The sequence below is a fragment of the Vulpes lagopus genome, chromosome 12 (genome assembly GCF_018345385.1).
Source record: "Vulpes lagopus strain Blue_001 chromosome 12, ASM1834538v1, whole genome shotgun sequence".
In the NCBI taxonomy this organism is placed as follows: Eukaryota; Metazoa; Chordata; class Mammalia; order Carnivora; family Canidae; genus Vulpes; species Vulpes lagopus.
In genome coordinates, this window is record NC_054835.1 from 81,598,066 (window position 1) to 81,616,288 (window position 18,223).

Genomic DNA, 18,223 nt, shown 5'->3' on the forward strand with positions numbered 1-18,223 from the left:
GTGGATCTAGGGTCTAAGGCAGATTTCAGCCTATTTCTTAGAAAATATGTATTTTTCTAATTAATATTAAAACTTCAAACCTAGCTTCTGTTGGTCATATTACAATAAAATCCTAAAGGCTGGATATCCCATGTATAATAGAGGCCTATCATCTCATCATCTCAAAAACAAAGTTACTAGATGAATTGACAGAATGTAGACTACAGATTACATTGGGACCAAGAGGGCTGTTTTAGGAAAATAAAAACCTTTCAGCTAATGCCTACCACTAAAGGCCTCTGCCATCTTTCCTGCAACTACTAGTCTTGAGCAGAAAGTTTCCCAGTCCTTGACCCAGATTTACTTTTGAAGTGCTCTTCATAATTAAGAAGCAAAAAATGTATAAGTTCACAAGCAAGTTACCCATTTGGATTAATAACTGAGTGCTTATCATTTATTTCAGGTCACTGTAAAATTGAATGTGAGCCACTTCCCTGAAGAATCAATATTCTTGCTAATAAAATAAAAATAAATGTAATTGAAACAGCATACAGTATTCTCTTGCCAATATCCTTAGTGGGCTTCTGTAGTTAATTAAATAGAAGATCATGGTTTCCTATTTTCTAAACATGCTTTACTGGGAAGAATGCAAAATACATTTTAACAGATTTTAATATACATTTCTTTTTGAGAGAGAGAGACAGTGCATGAACCAGGTAGGGCGGGGGGAGAGAGAGGAAGAGAATCTTAAGTAGGCTCCATGCTCAGTGTGGAACATGACCCTGAACTTGATCTCATGACCCTGAGATCGCAACCTGAGTTGAAATCAAGAGTTGGATGCTTGAGCCATTCATGTGCCCCCTAACACACATTTCTTGATGACTAGCTATTCTATGGAAAATATGGGGATTGAGGTGACCAAAAATTAACCAGTCCTAGGAATACCTTGAATAAAAAAAGTCTATCCAGCAGCTTATGCTGTATGGTTGCATCAATTGCATTAACAAGTGCCAAAGATTGGGATGCCTGGGTGGCTCAGCGGTTGAGCATCTGCCTTTGGCTAAGGGCATGATTCTGGGTCTGAGGATCGAGTCCCACACTGGGCTCTCTGCAGGGAGCCTGCTTCTCTCTCTGCTATGTCTCTGCCCCTCTCTCTCTGTCTCTCATGAATAAATATCTTTTTTTTTAAAGTGCCAGAGGTTGATTTAATTCAAAAAATATTTGAGTAATTGACCCTCAATTATTCAGTTGTGTCTGTAATTATATACTGTAGGATATAAGCTTGATGTGTTGGCAAAGGATATCAAAAATGATCAAGTAACTTCTCTAATTTCAAAAAACTGATAATGAATAAGATCCTAAAAATAGGTTCGATATCATGCTTGTGGGTTACAAAGTGCTTTTTTGAATCATTAGATCAACAAATCATTACATAATCTCTGTTCAGTATATGTGCTGCCGAAGCCAGCATTACATAATCTCTGTTCAGTAATCACATTTCATATGTGGGGAAACTAAAGATCACGAAGGTCCTACAGACCTACACAAAGACCTAGTACATAGTAGAAACCCTGAGCTTCTTTTTGAATTCCTGTGCCATCAGCCAGCCTTTCTTATAGCCCCAAATGTTACACCACATTATCACCATTCCCCACAACTGGCTTTCATTCTCAAAGCACAGCTTTGATTATGGTGCTCTCTCTTCATGCAAGGTCTTTTCCTGTTTCACTATTTAAATCCAATTTATTGAGGGTCCTGGGTAGCTCAGTTGGTTAAGTGTCTGCTTTCAGCTCAAGTCATGATCCCAGGGTCCTGGAATTGAGCCCCAACTTGGGATCCCTGCTCACAAGGGAGTCTGCTTGTCTCACCCTCTTTCTTTTCCTTCTCTCTCTTTCAAGATCCAAATCCAAGATTATAACATTCATGAAAAACTTTCTCTTATTACTCTAAACAGAATGAATCACTAACCACTTTGACCTTCTTCCATTATATTTTTATTTCTTTTTTATAAATCTTATTATACTTAAATTTCTAATAAAAACACTCATTTACATTTCTGTATCCTTCTCAAGGAGACTGTAAATTCCTGTAGTACACAATAATCTAACTGTTCCCCAGTACTTAAGGGGAGTATTGGGTCCTCAGTGAATGTTTAATAAATAAAATACATTATGAAAATATTCAAATTCCTAATGCTAAACAAAAGAGCTTTTTCATATCTCTGACCTATATGGGCACATAAATTAACAGATTATTCCTCTTTGTCCTCTTTGTAAAAAAAAAATTAAAATCAGTATATCAGTGGTAACATTTCTCTTACTCAATTATTTCTCCCTTATTCAATTACTTTGCTAGTTTTGTTATTAGCAAAACAAATTGGGTAACTTTGTGTCTATCCATACCTCTACAGAAATTGTAGTGCCCATAAAATTTGAAGTCATGAATAAAATTATTTGTCACAGGACAATGCAAAAATCATAATATATATGTGTGTATATATACACACAAATGCACATACATATATATATAATTGTACATAAAATTTTATATATATATTACATGTATAATCACAGGATTTAACATTTGTGTCAGCTATGGAAAAAACAATTTCAGATATTTTAGTTAACCAAATATATATTCCCTTTCATATAAAGTAAATGCACACAGCAAAGATTTTACAAACTTCATTGAAGAATGACTTCTGATAATCGGTTTCCATAAATCTCCTGATGGACATTCTAGAAACAAACCCCTAAAGGAGGAAAAGGTAGCAAGTGGTGAAGAAAATAAACTTTTCTGCAGTAAATGACAAAAACATCCAACAAGATTCTACTTGCACAATGAGCCTTTTATTGTGTCACAATGACAATCTTTGTCCCCACAGGTCAGGAAATTAGAAAAATATCCTTTCCCTTATAATTCCTTTTACTAAGGGCAAGGAAGGGAACTGAGTTGGAAAAATTAGAGAGGAAGACAAACCATGAGAGACTCCTAACTCTGGGAAATGAACAAAGGGTTGTGGAAGGGGAGGAGGGTGGGAGGGAAGGTGGGTGGGGGGTTGGGGTAACTGGGTGACAGGCACTGAGGAGGGCACTTGATGGGATGAGTACTGGGTGTTATACTATATGTTGGCAAATCGAACCTCAATAAAAACAAAACAGAAAAAAGAAAAGAAAAATACCCTTTGAACAAAGACTACACTTCTCTACTCCAAGTTAAAATTGTTCATAGCTAACAGCCCTAACATTAATGAGGGAAACTCTGCCATGATCCATAAGTTGGCTACAAATTAAGGCCAGCCTAATGAGTCTCTTGGCATGACTTGTATAGGGAAACTGCTGTCTCTCTTGGTTATTTTGAGGTATCAGACGTTTCTCAAACATTAAATATTAATTCTTTGGTATTAACATCAGCAATCCCAGTTAAAACTATGGGAGGGAGAATAAGAGGACCAAACTATCCTCAACATAATTTGGTAAATGAATTTTATAATAATTATTTCTTGAAAATGCCAGTTTAAAATATCATTTGCTTAACCAATAGAGCCAACCAGGCACTGCTCAAATTATTATTTTTAATGACATTTGGCTTCATTGGGCAAAGTAAATGAGAACAAAATATGGGAATAAAATAATTTAGAACCTGTTTCTAATGAATAAAAAACTAATATAATGTTCTCTTAATCTTAGGAATATCCTCTGACCTGAAAAACAAAAGAGAAGGTGATAAATATCTTATATCTTGTTCAGTACATAATACTTCTTATAATTTTTCATATAGAGAACCAATATCACCTGATGAGTTATTTCCTTATATAAATGGCTAAGATATCCAAGAGATAATATTTCTCCAGAATTCTACATGAATTCAGTAACATGGTAGCAGAGTTATTCTTCTGGGTAAACTTCTGGCCTAAGTTTGATCAAACCAAGGCAACTGAAAGAAAGTAGCTGCAATAGAACAAGGTGAAAAGTGAGGTAGTGGCAGCTAAAGGGCTCCTTCTTTCAATATCTTAAGAATGCATCCAATTTCTCTCAACTATCCAAGACTTAAGTAGAGGAATGAAATACAACCAGGGGCACACTGATCTCTAGCAGCAATCATTCCAAGCGAGAGCCCAGTGAGAACTGAGATCCACCAACAATCAGAGGGAAGTCAGTTCTAATGCTCTCAGGAAAATCAATCCCAGAAAACTTATCTCTTATCCACATACACTGGCTCTTCAGTGAAATAAATCAGAATTCCAGGGAAAACAGATAATATACCTGCCTACTTCTGCAGTTCTTCATGACCAGGTTCTGGCATCATCCAGAAGAAAGTAATGAATCCCATATTTTCAAGCGTATAAAAAGCTATTGAGGTGTTTATTTACTATACAGATTTCCAGGAATGCTCTTCTAAAAATTCTGACTCAATAGTGTGTGCTACATAAGAATTTGCAACTTAAGCAAGTATCCAGATAATTAATAATTTGTGCAACAAACATTTGAGTGTATAAAATATGCCAGACATTTTAACTAACTCTATGCAGTGGTGAACTTAGGTTCTCATGAAAGAAGACAGAGAATAGTACATGAACATATATAAATTTTGAAAATAATTTTATGTTGTAATATGTTATGAAAAACATAAAAAGATAAAATAATAGAGTGATGAAAAGAAGGAAAGGCCTTTTTAGAAAATGTGCCAAGAAACATCTGAGAAGACATTTAAGCTGAAATTTAAATAATATATATAGGGATCCCTGGGTGGCGCAGCGGTTTGGCGCCTGCCTTTGGCCCAGGGCACGATCCTGGAGACCCGGGATCGAATCCCACGTCGGGCTCCAGGTGCATGGAGCCTGCTTCTCCCTCTGCCTGTGTCTCTGCCTCTCTCTCTCTCTCTCTCTCTCTCTCTCTCTCTCTCTGTGTGTGACTATCATAAATAAATAAAAAAAATTTTTAAAATAAATAAATAAATAAATAATATATATATATATATATATATAAAGGAGACACTATTTGAAAAGTATAAGAGTAAGTTTCAGAGACTATGAACACAAGTAAAAAGTTCCTAATTCAGGAAAGAGTATAGTACCTTCAAAGAAAGAAAGGTTATTGAGACTGACACATAGTGAGAAAAAAAAAGTGGTGGAAGATAAGTTAAGAGGGATAGAGACAATAAATCATACAGAAACTAATAGGTGCTGATAAAATGCTTGGAATTTATCCTAACTGCTAGAGAAAGCCACTGACTTTAAGTAGGAGAATAACCATATCAGGTGTATGTTCAAAAGATAACATTTTTATAACTATGTGAAGAATGTTTGTAAGGTGACAAGAGTAAAAGTAGGGAGAACCAGAAAGTACTGAGATGGTCAAGTGCGAGATGTCAGAAGCTGGGAATGATGAGAGCAACAAATGTAAGACTACAAAGTGTTGGCAGCTTTCAGGTATATTGTTAAAATAGTGCTTATAACTGTTTTAATGGCTTATTGAGGAGGGGACAAAAGATGACTCATGGGATTTTTTTTTTTTTTTTTTTTGTCTTCAGCCACACAGAGTATCATGGCATCATTTACTAAAGAGGAAAAAGCTAGTAGAGGACTTGGTTGAGAAAAAGGATGTGTTTGGAAATCAAATACTGTTTTGTTCATATAAATGTGGGGCATCCATTTCACATGCAACTGGAGATTTTTTTTAAGAGTTTTTATTTATTTATTCATGACAGACACACACACACACACAGAGAGAGAGAGAGAGAGAGAGGCAGAGGGAGAAGCAGGCTAGATGCAGGGAGCCCCACACGGGATTCAATTCCGGGTCTCCAGGATCACACCCCGGGCTGAAGGCAGGCGCTAAACCACTGGGCCACTGGGGCTGCCTCTGGATGGAGATGTTAAAGCTACTGCTGGATACCTGAATCTGTAGTTCAATGAAGTTAAGAGAATGTGTATCATATTTAAAACCATAGGAATGAGTAGGTCAACTATAAAGGTATTAAAGAGAGACAAAAGGTAGGAGAGTGGTAAACTCAGGAAGAATCCATGAAAGTTTTCCCAAATGTAGAGTCTGAGAAACATAAGAGGAACCAAAATGTTAATTAAAAGCAGCCAATAATTTGAGAGCTAAAAACAAAAGAATAAATCATTACAGGTCAGAAGGAGCAATCACCATGCCAATGGCTCCAGAGATTGATTAAGAGAAGAATCTAAACATTTCCAATGGATTTGATTACATAGAGGTCATAGTTAACCTGGCTATATATTTTGAATGGTATGAGAGGAATAAAAGACCTATGGAGTAAATAAAGCAAAGAGTCCTAGGATCATATTGGATATATAATGCTTTACAAAACTGAGAGCTTTCTTGATTACCTTTTTTAAAAATCTGTGTTATTATAGCAAGCCCAGAAACTCTGGGATTCTAAAAGTTACTAAAGCATAAATTTATATGTGCACTAATGCCAAGGTCAAACAACACTCATTCTGGGATCCAGATGATATCCAATGTCTTCTTAGGGCCTCAAAAGGGTCTCTCCACCTATGTCCAGCAGAAAGCATTATCTCTATACATACTCTCTGCCAGCAGAAACTATGATTGTCTACTACATTCTTCAAAGTGCCCTGCTTTTAATAAGAACTATATAAGTGTGTACTGTTGATTTAAATGCATTGTGTCATATTCCATTTTGCTAGTGTTGAAAAATGTTAAGAGCATTTTACATTACTTTCCCAGAATTTTCACATACAGCAAAGTTTTCCAAAGCATACAAATTTCTGCATTAAAATGTTAATTTTCTGGGGCCTTAATTAATCATGTTCAAAGTTATGTTAGCTATTTACATTGCACCTACTATCACAAACACTGTTATATTTCAAGTACATGATAGAGTATTGACATCAGCCTGGTATTAATGAAGTAGCTGAGAAATAAAATGAGATAGAAAAAAATACAATCACATGCTGTGAATACCACAAAAGAAAAGAGATAAGGTACATATCAGGTATGAAAAATGATAACAAAAGAAGGATTTGTTATGGATAAAAGAAAGCATAGGTGTCAATGATCACCATCTTATCACAAAATGATTATTTCATTGTGCTTGAAATGTGAACGTATGAACTCACAATCACATCTTACCCAGCTCCACTACGTCGTTATATAAACAGACACGATTTGGGACCTAAACAGAAAGAAGCTATAGCTAGACTAAGAAGCACTGCTGGCCCTTTCCCCACAATTCAGGGATGTTTCAGGAGTAGACTATGATCCCTGAATTGAATAGATGACGAGGTCAAGGCTAGTGAATCAGTTTCAGATTGTAAACACTCTTAAGTTTTAGGACCTTGTTTATCACTATTCCAACTTCCTGAGATATTTCACATCCATGGGAGTTCTGATCTTCCTTTTATTTTTCTTTGGAAATTACCAGAGAATCTGAGTTGCTCCAATGTAGAGTTCAACTAGTTCATCTATACCAGCCAATCAAAACTCTTTGGCTCTCTTAGACTGCCTTAGGTCAATATATACATGTGGAATACTCCGTGTCACTAGTATTCAAGTAAATGTTAGACTGTAGTTTCACAAGGGCAAGGATCTTGGCCTGCTTTGGTTACAATTTATTCCCAATGCCTGGGACAGCACCTGAGCTAATGTAAGAACTCAACAGGGCAGTCCGGGTGGCTCAGTTGGTGTAGCGCCACCTTCAGCCCAGGACGTGATCCTGGAGACCCGGGACTGAGTCCCACGTCAGGCTCCATGCATGGAGCCTGCTTCTCCCTCTGCCTGTATTTCTGCCTCTCTCTCTCTCTCTCTCTCTCTGTGTCTCTCATGAATAAATAAATAAAATCTTAAAAAAAAAAAAAAAGAAGAATAACTCAACAAATACCCAGTGTTTCAAGAAGGTCAGATTATTGTTTGAGGTAGATGGGTGACCCCACTGTAGAAATGGTTTTCTCTTGGTATAGGTAAGGATTCCTAGCATTCCCAGGTGAAATAAAATTACTGAAATATATTTTCCCACTAAAACAATATTATTAAATGTGTTCTGACGTCTGATACTTGTGAATAATACTAATTTAAATAAATTCTGGTATTTGTGAATTAAATACTCAAAAATAATATCATTCTATGGCTCTAAATCAATGACTGAGAAATTATCACATAGAAAAGAATGCCTTCATAATTTGGAGACTGACCAGTCGATAATTTTCTATCACTTGACCCTGACAACCAAAGAAAAAAGGTGTGATTAAACAGTCTATACAGAATGTCTGGTCTTAATACCCAGACAGCTTGTTTTAGCAGTTTTGAATCTCTGCCATCTTTCTGCAAACAGCAGAAGCCAATTATTCTGAGAAATAGAAAATCTCAAGTCACTCTGTACATACTCAATAAGCATTCATTCTATGATTCTGAACACTATTCCTAACTTTCTAAGACATGAAATAGTTCTAAGAAAGAAAACAAGAATATAGGCAGAGCTACAATGCTGATACTGTTTCTTCTATTCTGGCAGTCTTACATTGATTCCTGTAAATACTTCAATCTTGCCAAGACCTCACAGCACAATTAACATTTTTTCCCCAGAGAAATGCAAACAAAAGAAAATATCCTTTTCTGAAATAGCTAAGCAAATTACTTGGTTAGCTATTTTACCAAAACAACCCCTATATTGGTGGTTTTATGATACTTACTATATATGTCAGAATGAGCTATCCCTAAAATAGAGCAATTATCCTCAACTCAATAATTTCATTTTGTATATCAAGAGTATTACCTGTATTACCAAAACCTAAAAATCTAAAATAAAATCTGATTCTTAAGAGCTTAATCAATGAACAAATGTATACTGAATGATTACACCATGAGTTTACTGAAAACTGTATGTTGCAGCTCAAATGCAAATGGCTATTTTATATTAATTAAAATATTTCACATTAGATTTAACTTGTAAGAAATTGTCCTGGGTGTATAAGAAATGGTCATTTTTCTAATTTTCACTAACCAATAGTTGTAATTCTATAAAGAAGATCAACTAGAGCTCATAATATATGCAGTATCACTTGATATCTATGTCTTAAATGAAAAAAAAAAACCTTAAAATATGAGAGTGTTGTGGTTAGCTATTTTTCATTTTTACAACAGCTTTAAATGCAAATAGGTAGGGTTACTTAAGAATACAATTAATTTTTTTAGAACTCTTCTGTATCTTTTTATGAAACATAAAAATTCATTCCTTAAAAAGTGTAAGTAGTCTTTCTGCAGGTTTTACAAATGACAACTCTATTTCCCCCTCCACATTTCATTTACTAAGATTGACCCAAAGATGACCCTACTGTGATCAATCTTTCCTTTTTGTCATCTTCCTATTCAGTGAAATGTAGGAGGAAAATAAATCACGTGAGCAAAGCACTAATACCCTTTAATAAGTCTTCAGTTATTTATCTTGGGTCTTCCCTACAATCGAGAGGCCAACTCAACCTACCGCCAAGCAAGAAAAGGTAAAGGAAAGGTAATCATATTGAAACATCCAGAGAGAGTGATTCCTTTTCACAGTAGGTGTTAATAATACCACCAAAGTTATTTTAGAAGCACATTTTCTTCCTTTATGCTTTTATTGTTAAGCTTGAATATGTCTTGGCTTCATTTTGACATTAGTTTCTAACCTAAACCTTAGATTCTGAATGATGTTATGATCAGATTTACTTTTAACTTCACTTTCGGGTAAAGGTCAAGTTTTGATACTCATAAATTACTAAAGAAAATGTAAATTCTAAAGAACAAGGTAGAGAGGCAAACCCAAACTCTTAACTACAGAGAACAAACTGATAGTTACCAGAGGGGAGGTGGGTGGGGGAATGGGTTACATAGGTGAGGGGGATTAAGAAGTGTACTTGTGATGAATACCTGGTGCTGTATAGAAGTGTTGAGTCAAAATATTACACACCTGAAACTAATATTACATGTTAACTATAATTTAAATAAAACTTTTAAAAATTCATAGAAACTAAAAAAAATAATTAAAAAATAGAAAATAAGGTATTTAAGACAAAGAATCTATTTCAACAGACAGATGTGGAGAGTTAACTTTTCATCAAATGACATGTAATAATAATCCAGATTGATCCCTTAATTAATTTCAAATATAATGTTATCTTAAGGTCAAAATTTTATTTTTTATAGTATAACTATTGTTTTAAAACATGCTCTTTTGTATCGTCATGAAAGCTGAATAGTTCTACTATTTTACAAATTATTTCTATCTTACCAAGTGATGAGGGCAAATTCAAGTACTCATTGGTTTAAGTAGCTGATAAGTTATGTATGGTCTTATCTGATTTCTGTTTATGCTAAAAAGGAAGGAATTACTATCATTTTATAGAATGTTGTGTGTGTGTGCTTGTGTGTGTATTATAACTTTGTGGGAACTGAACAGGAGTCTTATTCACCATAGAAATTTATTGTTCAGTCTATAATTTTGAAAGCTAAATAATCTATGTTCCTAATACTTGCTAACACTAGATTTTAATCATTCCAACCAAAAAAAAAAAGAAATAATAATTATATGACACGCTAGGGGTATTAATTATCACTACAATGGTAATCATATTACAATTTATAGTATGTATCAAATCAACATGTGGTACACCTTAAATTTATACAGTGTTATATATCAAATATATTTCAATTAAAAAGTTAACTGTCAAGTAAAGACTTACTCTTTATGAAATTTGAATATGCTGTAGGTTGTACAGATTTGATTCCATATGAGCACTTTTCTATCCACTGATATCCCATCAACAGTTTAGTAGACAGCCTTAATCATTATCACCTGGGAATGGAGGCAAATAGAGTTTGATGTGCTTCCTCTTTCCAAGCCTGGGTTTTAACTCTGTGACCCTTTGTCATAAAACTCTGTTTGAAGGACTCAAATCTATTACAAGTATGGCAATAACAAGAGTTATATATATCAAGTATATAATAAGAATGCATTTTCAGGATCCACCCCCTTCCCTTCATCTTACATGTTCCTATTAGATCATGGAATTACAGAATCTTAGAAATCAGTTAAACCTTCATTTTATAGATTAGAAAGATAAGGTCCAGGCAAGGGAAATTACTTTGCCAAAGTTATACAAGCAGAGGTAGGGACTGGGCTAGAACACAGTCCTCCAAAGGAATGAATAGTCACAACACTCTCCAACATAAAACCACACAGCTAGTTTCTGTTGTTTACAAAACCATGCCTAACTTATTCACCTGGCATTCAGGGCTTCTACTTTTGCTGCCCTAAACATTCTTTTCTACTTTATCTTTCCCTTCTTATAAAACACCACTCCATTCAAAATGTTTATGGATATCCCCAAGGCTTTCTTCTACACTTGAGAAGGTTTTGTCCGTATTTATCTCTCCATGGACAAATCCCATCTATATGCCATCTCCTTCACAAAGAATTTAATGATTCTTTTAACTGAGACCTTCTATCTGCAGAAAACCACTCATGGCATTTTCCACTTTCTTTCCCCTTACACTGATTTGTGTATGTTTTAATGCTCTTCCTAAAACTGATGCTAGATGCTGGGAAAGCCTGTATCAGAGTCACCCTAATAATCTCGTTTGGTTTTTCTAAAGCTTACGATAAAGTTTCCACATTGGCTAATCTACCCATAAATCTGGCTTTTTTCCTCCCTTAAAGCAAAACAAAACAAAACAAAAAAACAAACAAAAAAGTCCCAAGTCACTTCTAAATTATAAAAGATCCTTTTAATTTAATTTTTTTTATTTTTACTTTTAGGTGCAATGATGAAGAGATTTTTCCTAGTTGTGAATATCGTTGCATTAGCCTTGCCATTTTTGGTGAGTCAATTTCATCTAGTCAATTGTAGTAAGACTTTAAGAAAATTTTATTTAAAAGTTCTAATTATGCAAATTTTTCTAAGTGCAGTTGTACTTCATAGAAAAAAATAATTGCATACTAGCTATATTTTCTTAAAAGCAACGTATTTTTCATTTATTTTATATTACAATATTAAAGTCATGTTCTCTTATATATCCTTCTGGCTCTCAAGAATTAAGAAATCACACTTCGTTATGTATAAAAATTAAAATTCTCAGAGTATACAGAAAATACATTCTGGGGGAAAAACAATAGTGGAAATATTTTAAAATTACAAAATGCTCTAAAAATAATTCCTAAAAAAATAAATACATAAATCATATTTCAGATCAGAAATTACTTAAATTAAATTAATATCTTAGATCCTTTTTCTTTAAACTAAATCCTTAAAACATTAGGAACTTGGTTAAAGATTTTCCACCAGTATCAAAGACCTTAAACACATCTACTTTTAACATTCAAATATCATTGTGTCTTTTGTTATACTCCTCTCATTATGTCAACTGACTCCTCCCCAGGGATAGTATCCATAAACAATTCTATGGTTTTCAGACATTTTCTTGAATTGCATGCTGTATGTCAAAGCTATTAGACCAAGGAAAAAGATTTGGCTTTTTTTTTTTTTTTTTTTTTGACTTGCTTTCATGTGTGTTGGCTTTTGCTCTGTTTCATTTTCACATTCATTCGGGGATCCCAGGCACTTATTTGCCAATAGCAAGAGCAAGAAAACAAACAGAAGATGTTATATAACCATCTCTTAGATTATACATTTTGGAAGACACTATTGCTTGTTTCATAATTCATGTATTACTAAATTTAGACTTGCTTTTAAGTTGATATCTATTAAATAATTCTATTAGGTAAATTCTTAGAGTCAAACTCTAAAAATTTGTATTATGGCTTTCATATTTATTTTCTTTCATTTATTCTTTTCAATTTATTGTAGCCACCAGCACATTGCAAACTTGGGTTCTTTCTTTGAGGGACAGGATTAAAATTTAAATAAGGAAATTATTCTTTTAGGTTTATGGACACAATTCCAACTTGTGTTGTGAGGGAGGGGGAGAGGAGTTGTGGGTTCTCACACACCACCAAGTAATTTTTGGATACCACCAGAGTGTTGAAGAATCTGACTCAATTCTGACACTATCTTCCCAGAGATAGTGTCAAATTTCACAAGTTAAGGTTTCAGACCTACAAGACCTCCCACTTCAGACCTTAGTTGCAAGCCCGGGCTGTTACCTGTAGTTCTGAAGACTGGCTATAGATGGGAAGTTCCCACAACTCCCTTCTTGGGCTTGGTTACTTAGCTAGAGTGGCTTACAGAACTTAGGGAATGTTTTACTTACTAGATTATGGGTTTATAAAAGGATATAACTCAGGAACAGTCAGATGGAAGAGATGCACAGGGCAATATATGTGGGAAGAGTTGCAGCCCTCCTATACCCTCTCCAGGAAAGTCATTCTCCCTGAATGTCCATGTGTTCACCAAACTGGAAGCTCTCCCAATTCATCCTTTTGGGCTTTTGTGGAGGCTTCATTACACAGAGATGACTTATCAGCCATTGACAACTGATTCAGCCTCCAGTCCCTTAACCTGTCCCTGGAGGATCAGGAGGTGGGATTGAAAGTCCCAACCTTCAAATCAAGTGGTTGGTTTTTATGGCAACCAGCCCCTATCCTCAGGTGGGGTCCAAACGTCATTTCATTAACATAATAAAATACACCTTCTTCCCCAAGGCACCCCCATCACTTAAGAAATTATAAGGATGGGGATCCCTGGGTGGCTCAGTGGTTTAGTGCCTGGCTTTGGCCCAGGACGGGATCCTGGAGTCCCGGAATCGAGTCCCACATCAGGCTCCCCGTATAGAGCCTGCTTCTCCCTCTGCCTGTGTCTCTGCCCCCCCCTCTCTATGTCTATCATGAATAAATAAATAAATAAAATATTTTTTTAAAAAAAGAAATTATTAGGGTTTTAGGAACATAACTGTGCCAGAAACTAGAATGAAGACCAAATATATATTTCTTTTTTTTTTTTTTTACTTTTTATTTCATTTACTTATGATAGGCACACAGTGAGAGAGAGAGAGAGGCAGAGACAGAGGCAGAGGGAGAAGCAGGTTCCATGTACCGGGAGCCCGACGTGGGATTCGATCCCGGGTCTCCAGGATCGCGCCCTGGGCCAAAGGCAGGCGCCAAACCGCTGCGCCACCCAGGGATCCCTATATATTTATTATAAATTGCAGTATCACATGATCCACAACTTCCAACTCTATGGCAACTTCTTCCTGAGCAACTTGAGCCTCCTCTAGCTCCCAAACACTCCTTCCCATTTTCACAAAGGCTTCAAGCCAGAGGGACATAAACGAATAATTCAAAAAAAGAATGAAAGTTTATAGACTTATAGAATTTTGGAAGTAAGGCTTCCAGGACCTTGAGGGGGCTAGCTATTGTTGGGAAAAGGTCATTTATTACAGTCTAATAAAACCTGAGTTTTGAGACTCTTCAAATGTATATTGGTGGGTCACATGCTTGAGGGATAATTGCCAACACGTATCTTGAGGGATTTAGAGGTAAAAGAAATTTCTAAAGGAATTTTTATATGTTAAAGTAGACTTCCAGGATCCTGGGGCTCAGGATCAGGGGCAATCAGGCTAAGATTGTCTTCTGCCCTGAGCAATGTATCAACATTGAGGCAGTTGAGTCTGTAGAGGAATGTCACTCTGCCTGATTCAAGGACTTGTCATTGAACTGTACATAGTAAGGAAATTTAATAATTTTTATTTTGCCTTTCTTTCTGACATCATTATGACCTCATGTCAAAAGTTTATAAAACGATTGTGAGTTTCTAAAGCTTTAAGTATATGCCTATGGAACTTGTTTTCTCTCCTGATTCCCTATACATGTTGCAATCCAGAATTAAGAAAAGTAATATAAAAACAAGTGAGGGATCCCTGGGTGGCGCAGCGGTTTGGCGCCTGCCTTTGGCCCAGGGCGCGATCCTGGAGACCCGGGATCGAATCCCACGTCAGGCTCCCGGTGCATGGAGCCTGCTTCTCCCTCTGCCTATGTCTCTGCGCCTCTCTCTCTCTCTCTCTCTGTATGACTCTCATAAATAAAAAAAAAATAAAAATAAAAAAAAATAAAAACAAGTGAAAGTTGATTTAAAAAAAAACACTATTATTTATATAACATTTATATGTTATGTGAAAGGCAATTTTTTAACCTAAATAAATCTCACAAATATCTTAGTAGGAGAGCAGAAAGTATACTCAATGCTCCTCTTATTTTTAACAATATACATTCAAAAGGCAAACAAAATCCCCCCAAAAAACCCAATGTACATTCAATACAAACTTAATATGTTATTTATATTTTTCATTTAAGCAGCTATCATGTATATTTGTTGGCATAGGGGTCTGATGATCATATTACTTTCAACCTTAAACTCTTCTCCCCAGTGTTGATTTTTAAAGATTTTAATTAGTTTATTGCTGTCACTTCTTGAGTAGTTCATAGGACTTACAGATTAAATAACCATGGAAAATGCTTTACAATATTTTACAGTATTAAAAACATGGAAACCTTTAGTCTTTAGTACAAAAGATTTATAAAACCACACACACAAAAAAACTGGACTCTGCCTAATATTTTTTTAACTTATTTCTTCTTTCTGTGAACCTCAGCAGGGTGCAGAGGTGCAAAACCAGGAACAACCAACTGTAAGTTTATTTAAATTATTTCTAACAGAGATAAGAACTCTGACGTATAATATTATACAAAGTTCAATGATATTTAAATGCCTTACATCTAGAAATTAATAAATAAACCCCATAAAATAATCTCATAATCTTTGAAAAAAGTATCACCTTAGCAACCAAATGTATGAATCAATCTCAATATTCATTTGAAAATTGTGGATTCTTTTTATAACCCAAGTCATGTGTTTTTGGTTTTCATGTTTATTTTGCAACATGAGAAAACTGTCTTAAAGTTTATATTGGGAAAAGAGGAAAACAAATGTAAAGTTTAGTATCTTTCCTCACTGAAGACTTGGGGAAAGATCCCTCTCTGACCCATCTTTGAATACTTCTCATATGTTTGCACTGACCTCTTTTTCCCAAATATGTTTGAATGAACACATTTAAATGTGTCTCCTTTCAAGAGAAGTACTTGCTTTGCAGCATAATTTTGTTGATTTGTTTTTACTCATATGAAAAGGTCTAAAAAAAAAAAAAAAAGGTCTAATGGCATATTTTTATAAATGCACATAAGAGGCACACAGAGGCAAAGAAAAATAGAAAATTCCCTAACTGAAAAAAAAAGAAAATTCCTTAACTGATTTTTAGTGAATAAAATGAAGCTGAAAATAATCCAAAGTATAAATCCAGGCATCCTCTCACATCACATTATTTTACTATTCTGCTATAATTAGTTTAGAAAAAAAAAAAATGTACCCTCAGCCTAATCTCTAGATAAATAAATTTGTAAAGAATTACAAATATGTGGTAAGAATACATATATACATATGTACTTACATATATATGAAAATATATATATGCACATATACTTCTGTGTGTGTGCTACGTTTAAACACAGTATGTCAAAGCTCTCTGAGACTTTTCTAGCTGTTGTACTTGCTATAATGCCCCACATTTACTGAACACTTTTCATACATGCCTAAACCTAGGCAACGTGGTTTTACATTATGGATTACCTCAACTAATTTGTTTGAAGCAAACATTTTGGGGGCATCTGGGTGACTCAGTGGTTGAGTGTCTGCCTTTGGCTCAGGTCATGATTCCAGGGCCCTGCGATGGGGCTTCCCAGAGGGGACCTGCTTCTCCTTCTGCCTCTGTCTCTTCCTCTCTCTCTGTGTCTCTTATGAATAAATAAGTAAAATCTTTAAAAAAAGAAACTAACATTATTTTTAGTGTTTGCTGAAAATCAAAAAGTGGAAGGGAAGAGGACAAATCTGTATCTTTGTAAAATAATATAGTGATTGAGTTCATTACTTCCAGTATTGTGTAGTTAAAGTCAAACACCGAAATATGTACTTCAAAAAGTTCTGATTTAAGATATCTCTATATTCTAACCTACAATAATGCCATCTGCATAATGTATTCTTTTTACAGTGTCGTGAGAATGATGAAAGACTGTTCAATCAGAAAACTGTCAAGTATATCCCTATTCATTATGTGCTAAATAGCTTTCCTCACTATGAACCCAACTACTACCCACATAGACCAGCTGAACCAATTAATCATCAATATGTGCCTTATCCATTTTATGCAAAACCTGCAGTTGCAGTTAGGACACATGCCCAAATTCCTCAATGGCAGGTCCTGCCAAATGCCTACCCACCCACTATGATGCATCGCCCACAACTACATCCATCATTTATTGCCATTCCCCCAAAGAAAATTCAGGATAAGACAGGCATCCCTACCATCAATACCATTGCTACTGCTGAGGCTACACCTATTCCTCTCACTGAACCAAAAGTGAACACTGCAGTCACTTCAGATGCTTCCTCAGAATTCACCATCACAAGCACACCTGAGACTACCACAGTTCCAGTTACTTCACCTGTGGTCTAAAAACTCTGAGGAAACACCAAAGAAGACAACACAGGTAAATGAGAAAAAGACAAAAATAAATAGTACAGACAAGATTCATGTATTTATCAGTATAATCATAATACCTAAAATAGTATAATAGATAAATTAAGCCTATTATGAGAGTAAGCAAAATGAGTTCATTATAATTGTAATTTGGTGGTGCCATAGCATTGATATACTAGATTTCAATAATTGGAACACTCTTAGAATCTACTAGTTTTGTTTCATTCCTACTCATACACAAGGAAAGTAGAGTACCATATCATGTTAAACTTACAATTTTTCTTATTTCAAAAATAAATTTTTAGAACATTTATATAGAATATGAGGGTAAAAACATTTTAAACATTTAACCATGTTCTTGCACTCTTAATTTTGCCCTGAATCAAACAAAAGAAGTACATTTTCCATGCATTCCTTTATTTCAGACATCATTTCTGAAAGTGTCCAGGAAGCCAGGCACTCAAAATTTCTTGTATTCTAAGATGAACCCATGGGAAAATTGGAATTCCTAGTTTTAAAAGCACATATGTACTAAAGGAATACTTTCAGAATCTTAAATGTGATGCCAACATTTCCATTTATTATTTGGATCAATGAATAATGGCAAAATCTAAACTGAAATTTATGGAAAGAAATTAAAGGGAAAGATAAATAAAATAGAGAATAACCAGTATGTGAATAATTTGGGGGAGAAAGTTATAAAATTTTAAGGTTCTTTGAAATAAATATTTTCAGTGCAT

At 34.9% G+C, this 18,223-nt stretch overlaps 1 protein-coding gene across 1 annotated transcript; it reads left to right on the top strand.

The window, feature by feature from the left end:
• The first annotated feature begins 11,765 nt into the window (after nt 1-11,765).
• On the top strand, nt 11,766-17,459 carry CSN3 (casein kappa). The gene is made up of 3 exons (XM_041724458.1): nt 11,766-11,819; nt 15,549-15,581; nt 16,995-17,459. The coding sequence occupies exons 1-3, from the start codon at nt 11,766-11,768 to the stop codon at nt 17,457-17,459; spliced, it is 552 nt and encodes a 183-aa protein (XP_041580392.1).
• Nucleotides 17,460-18,223: the final 764 nt, after the last annotated feature.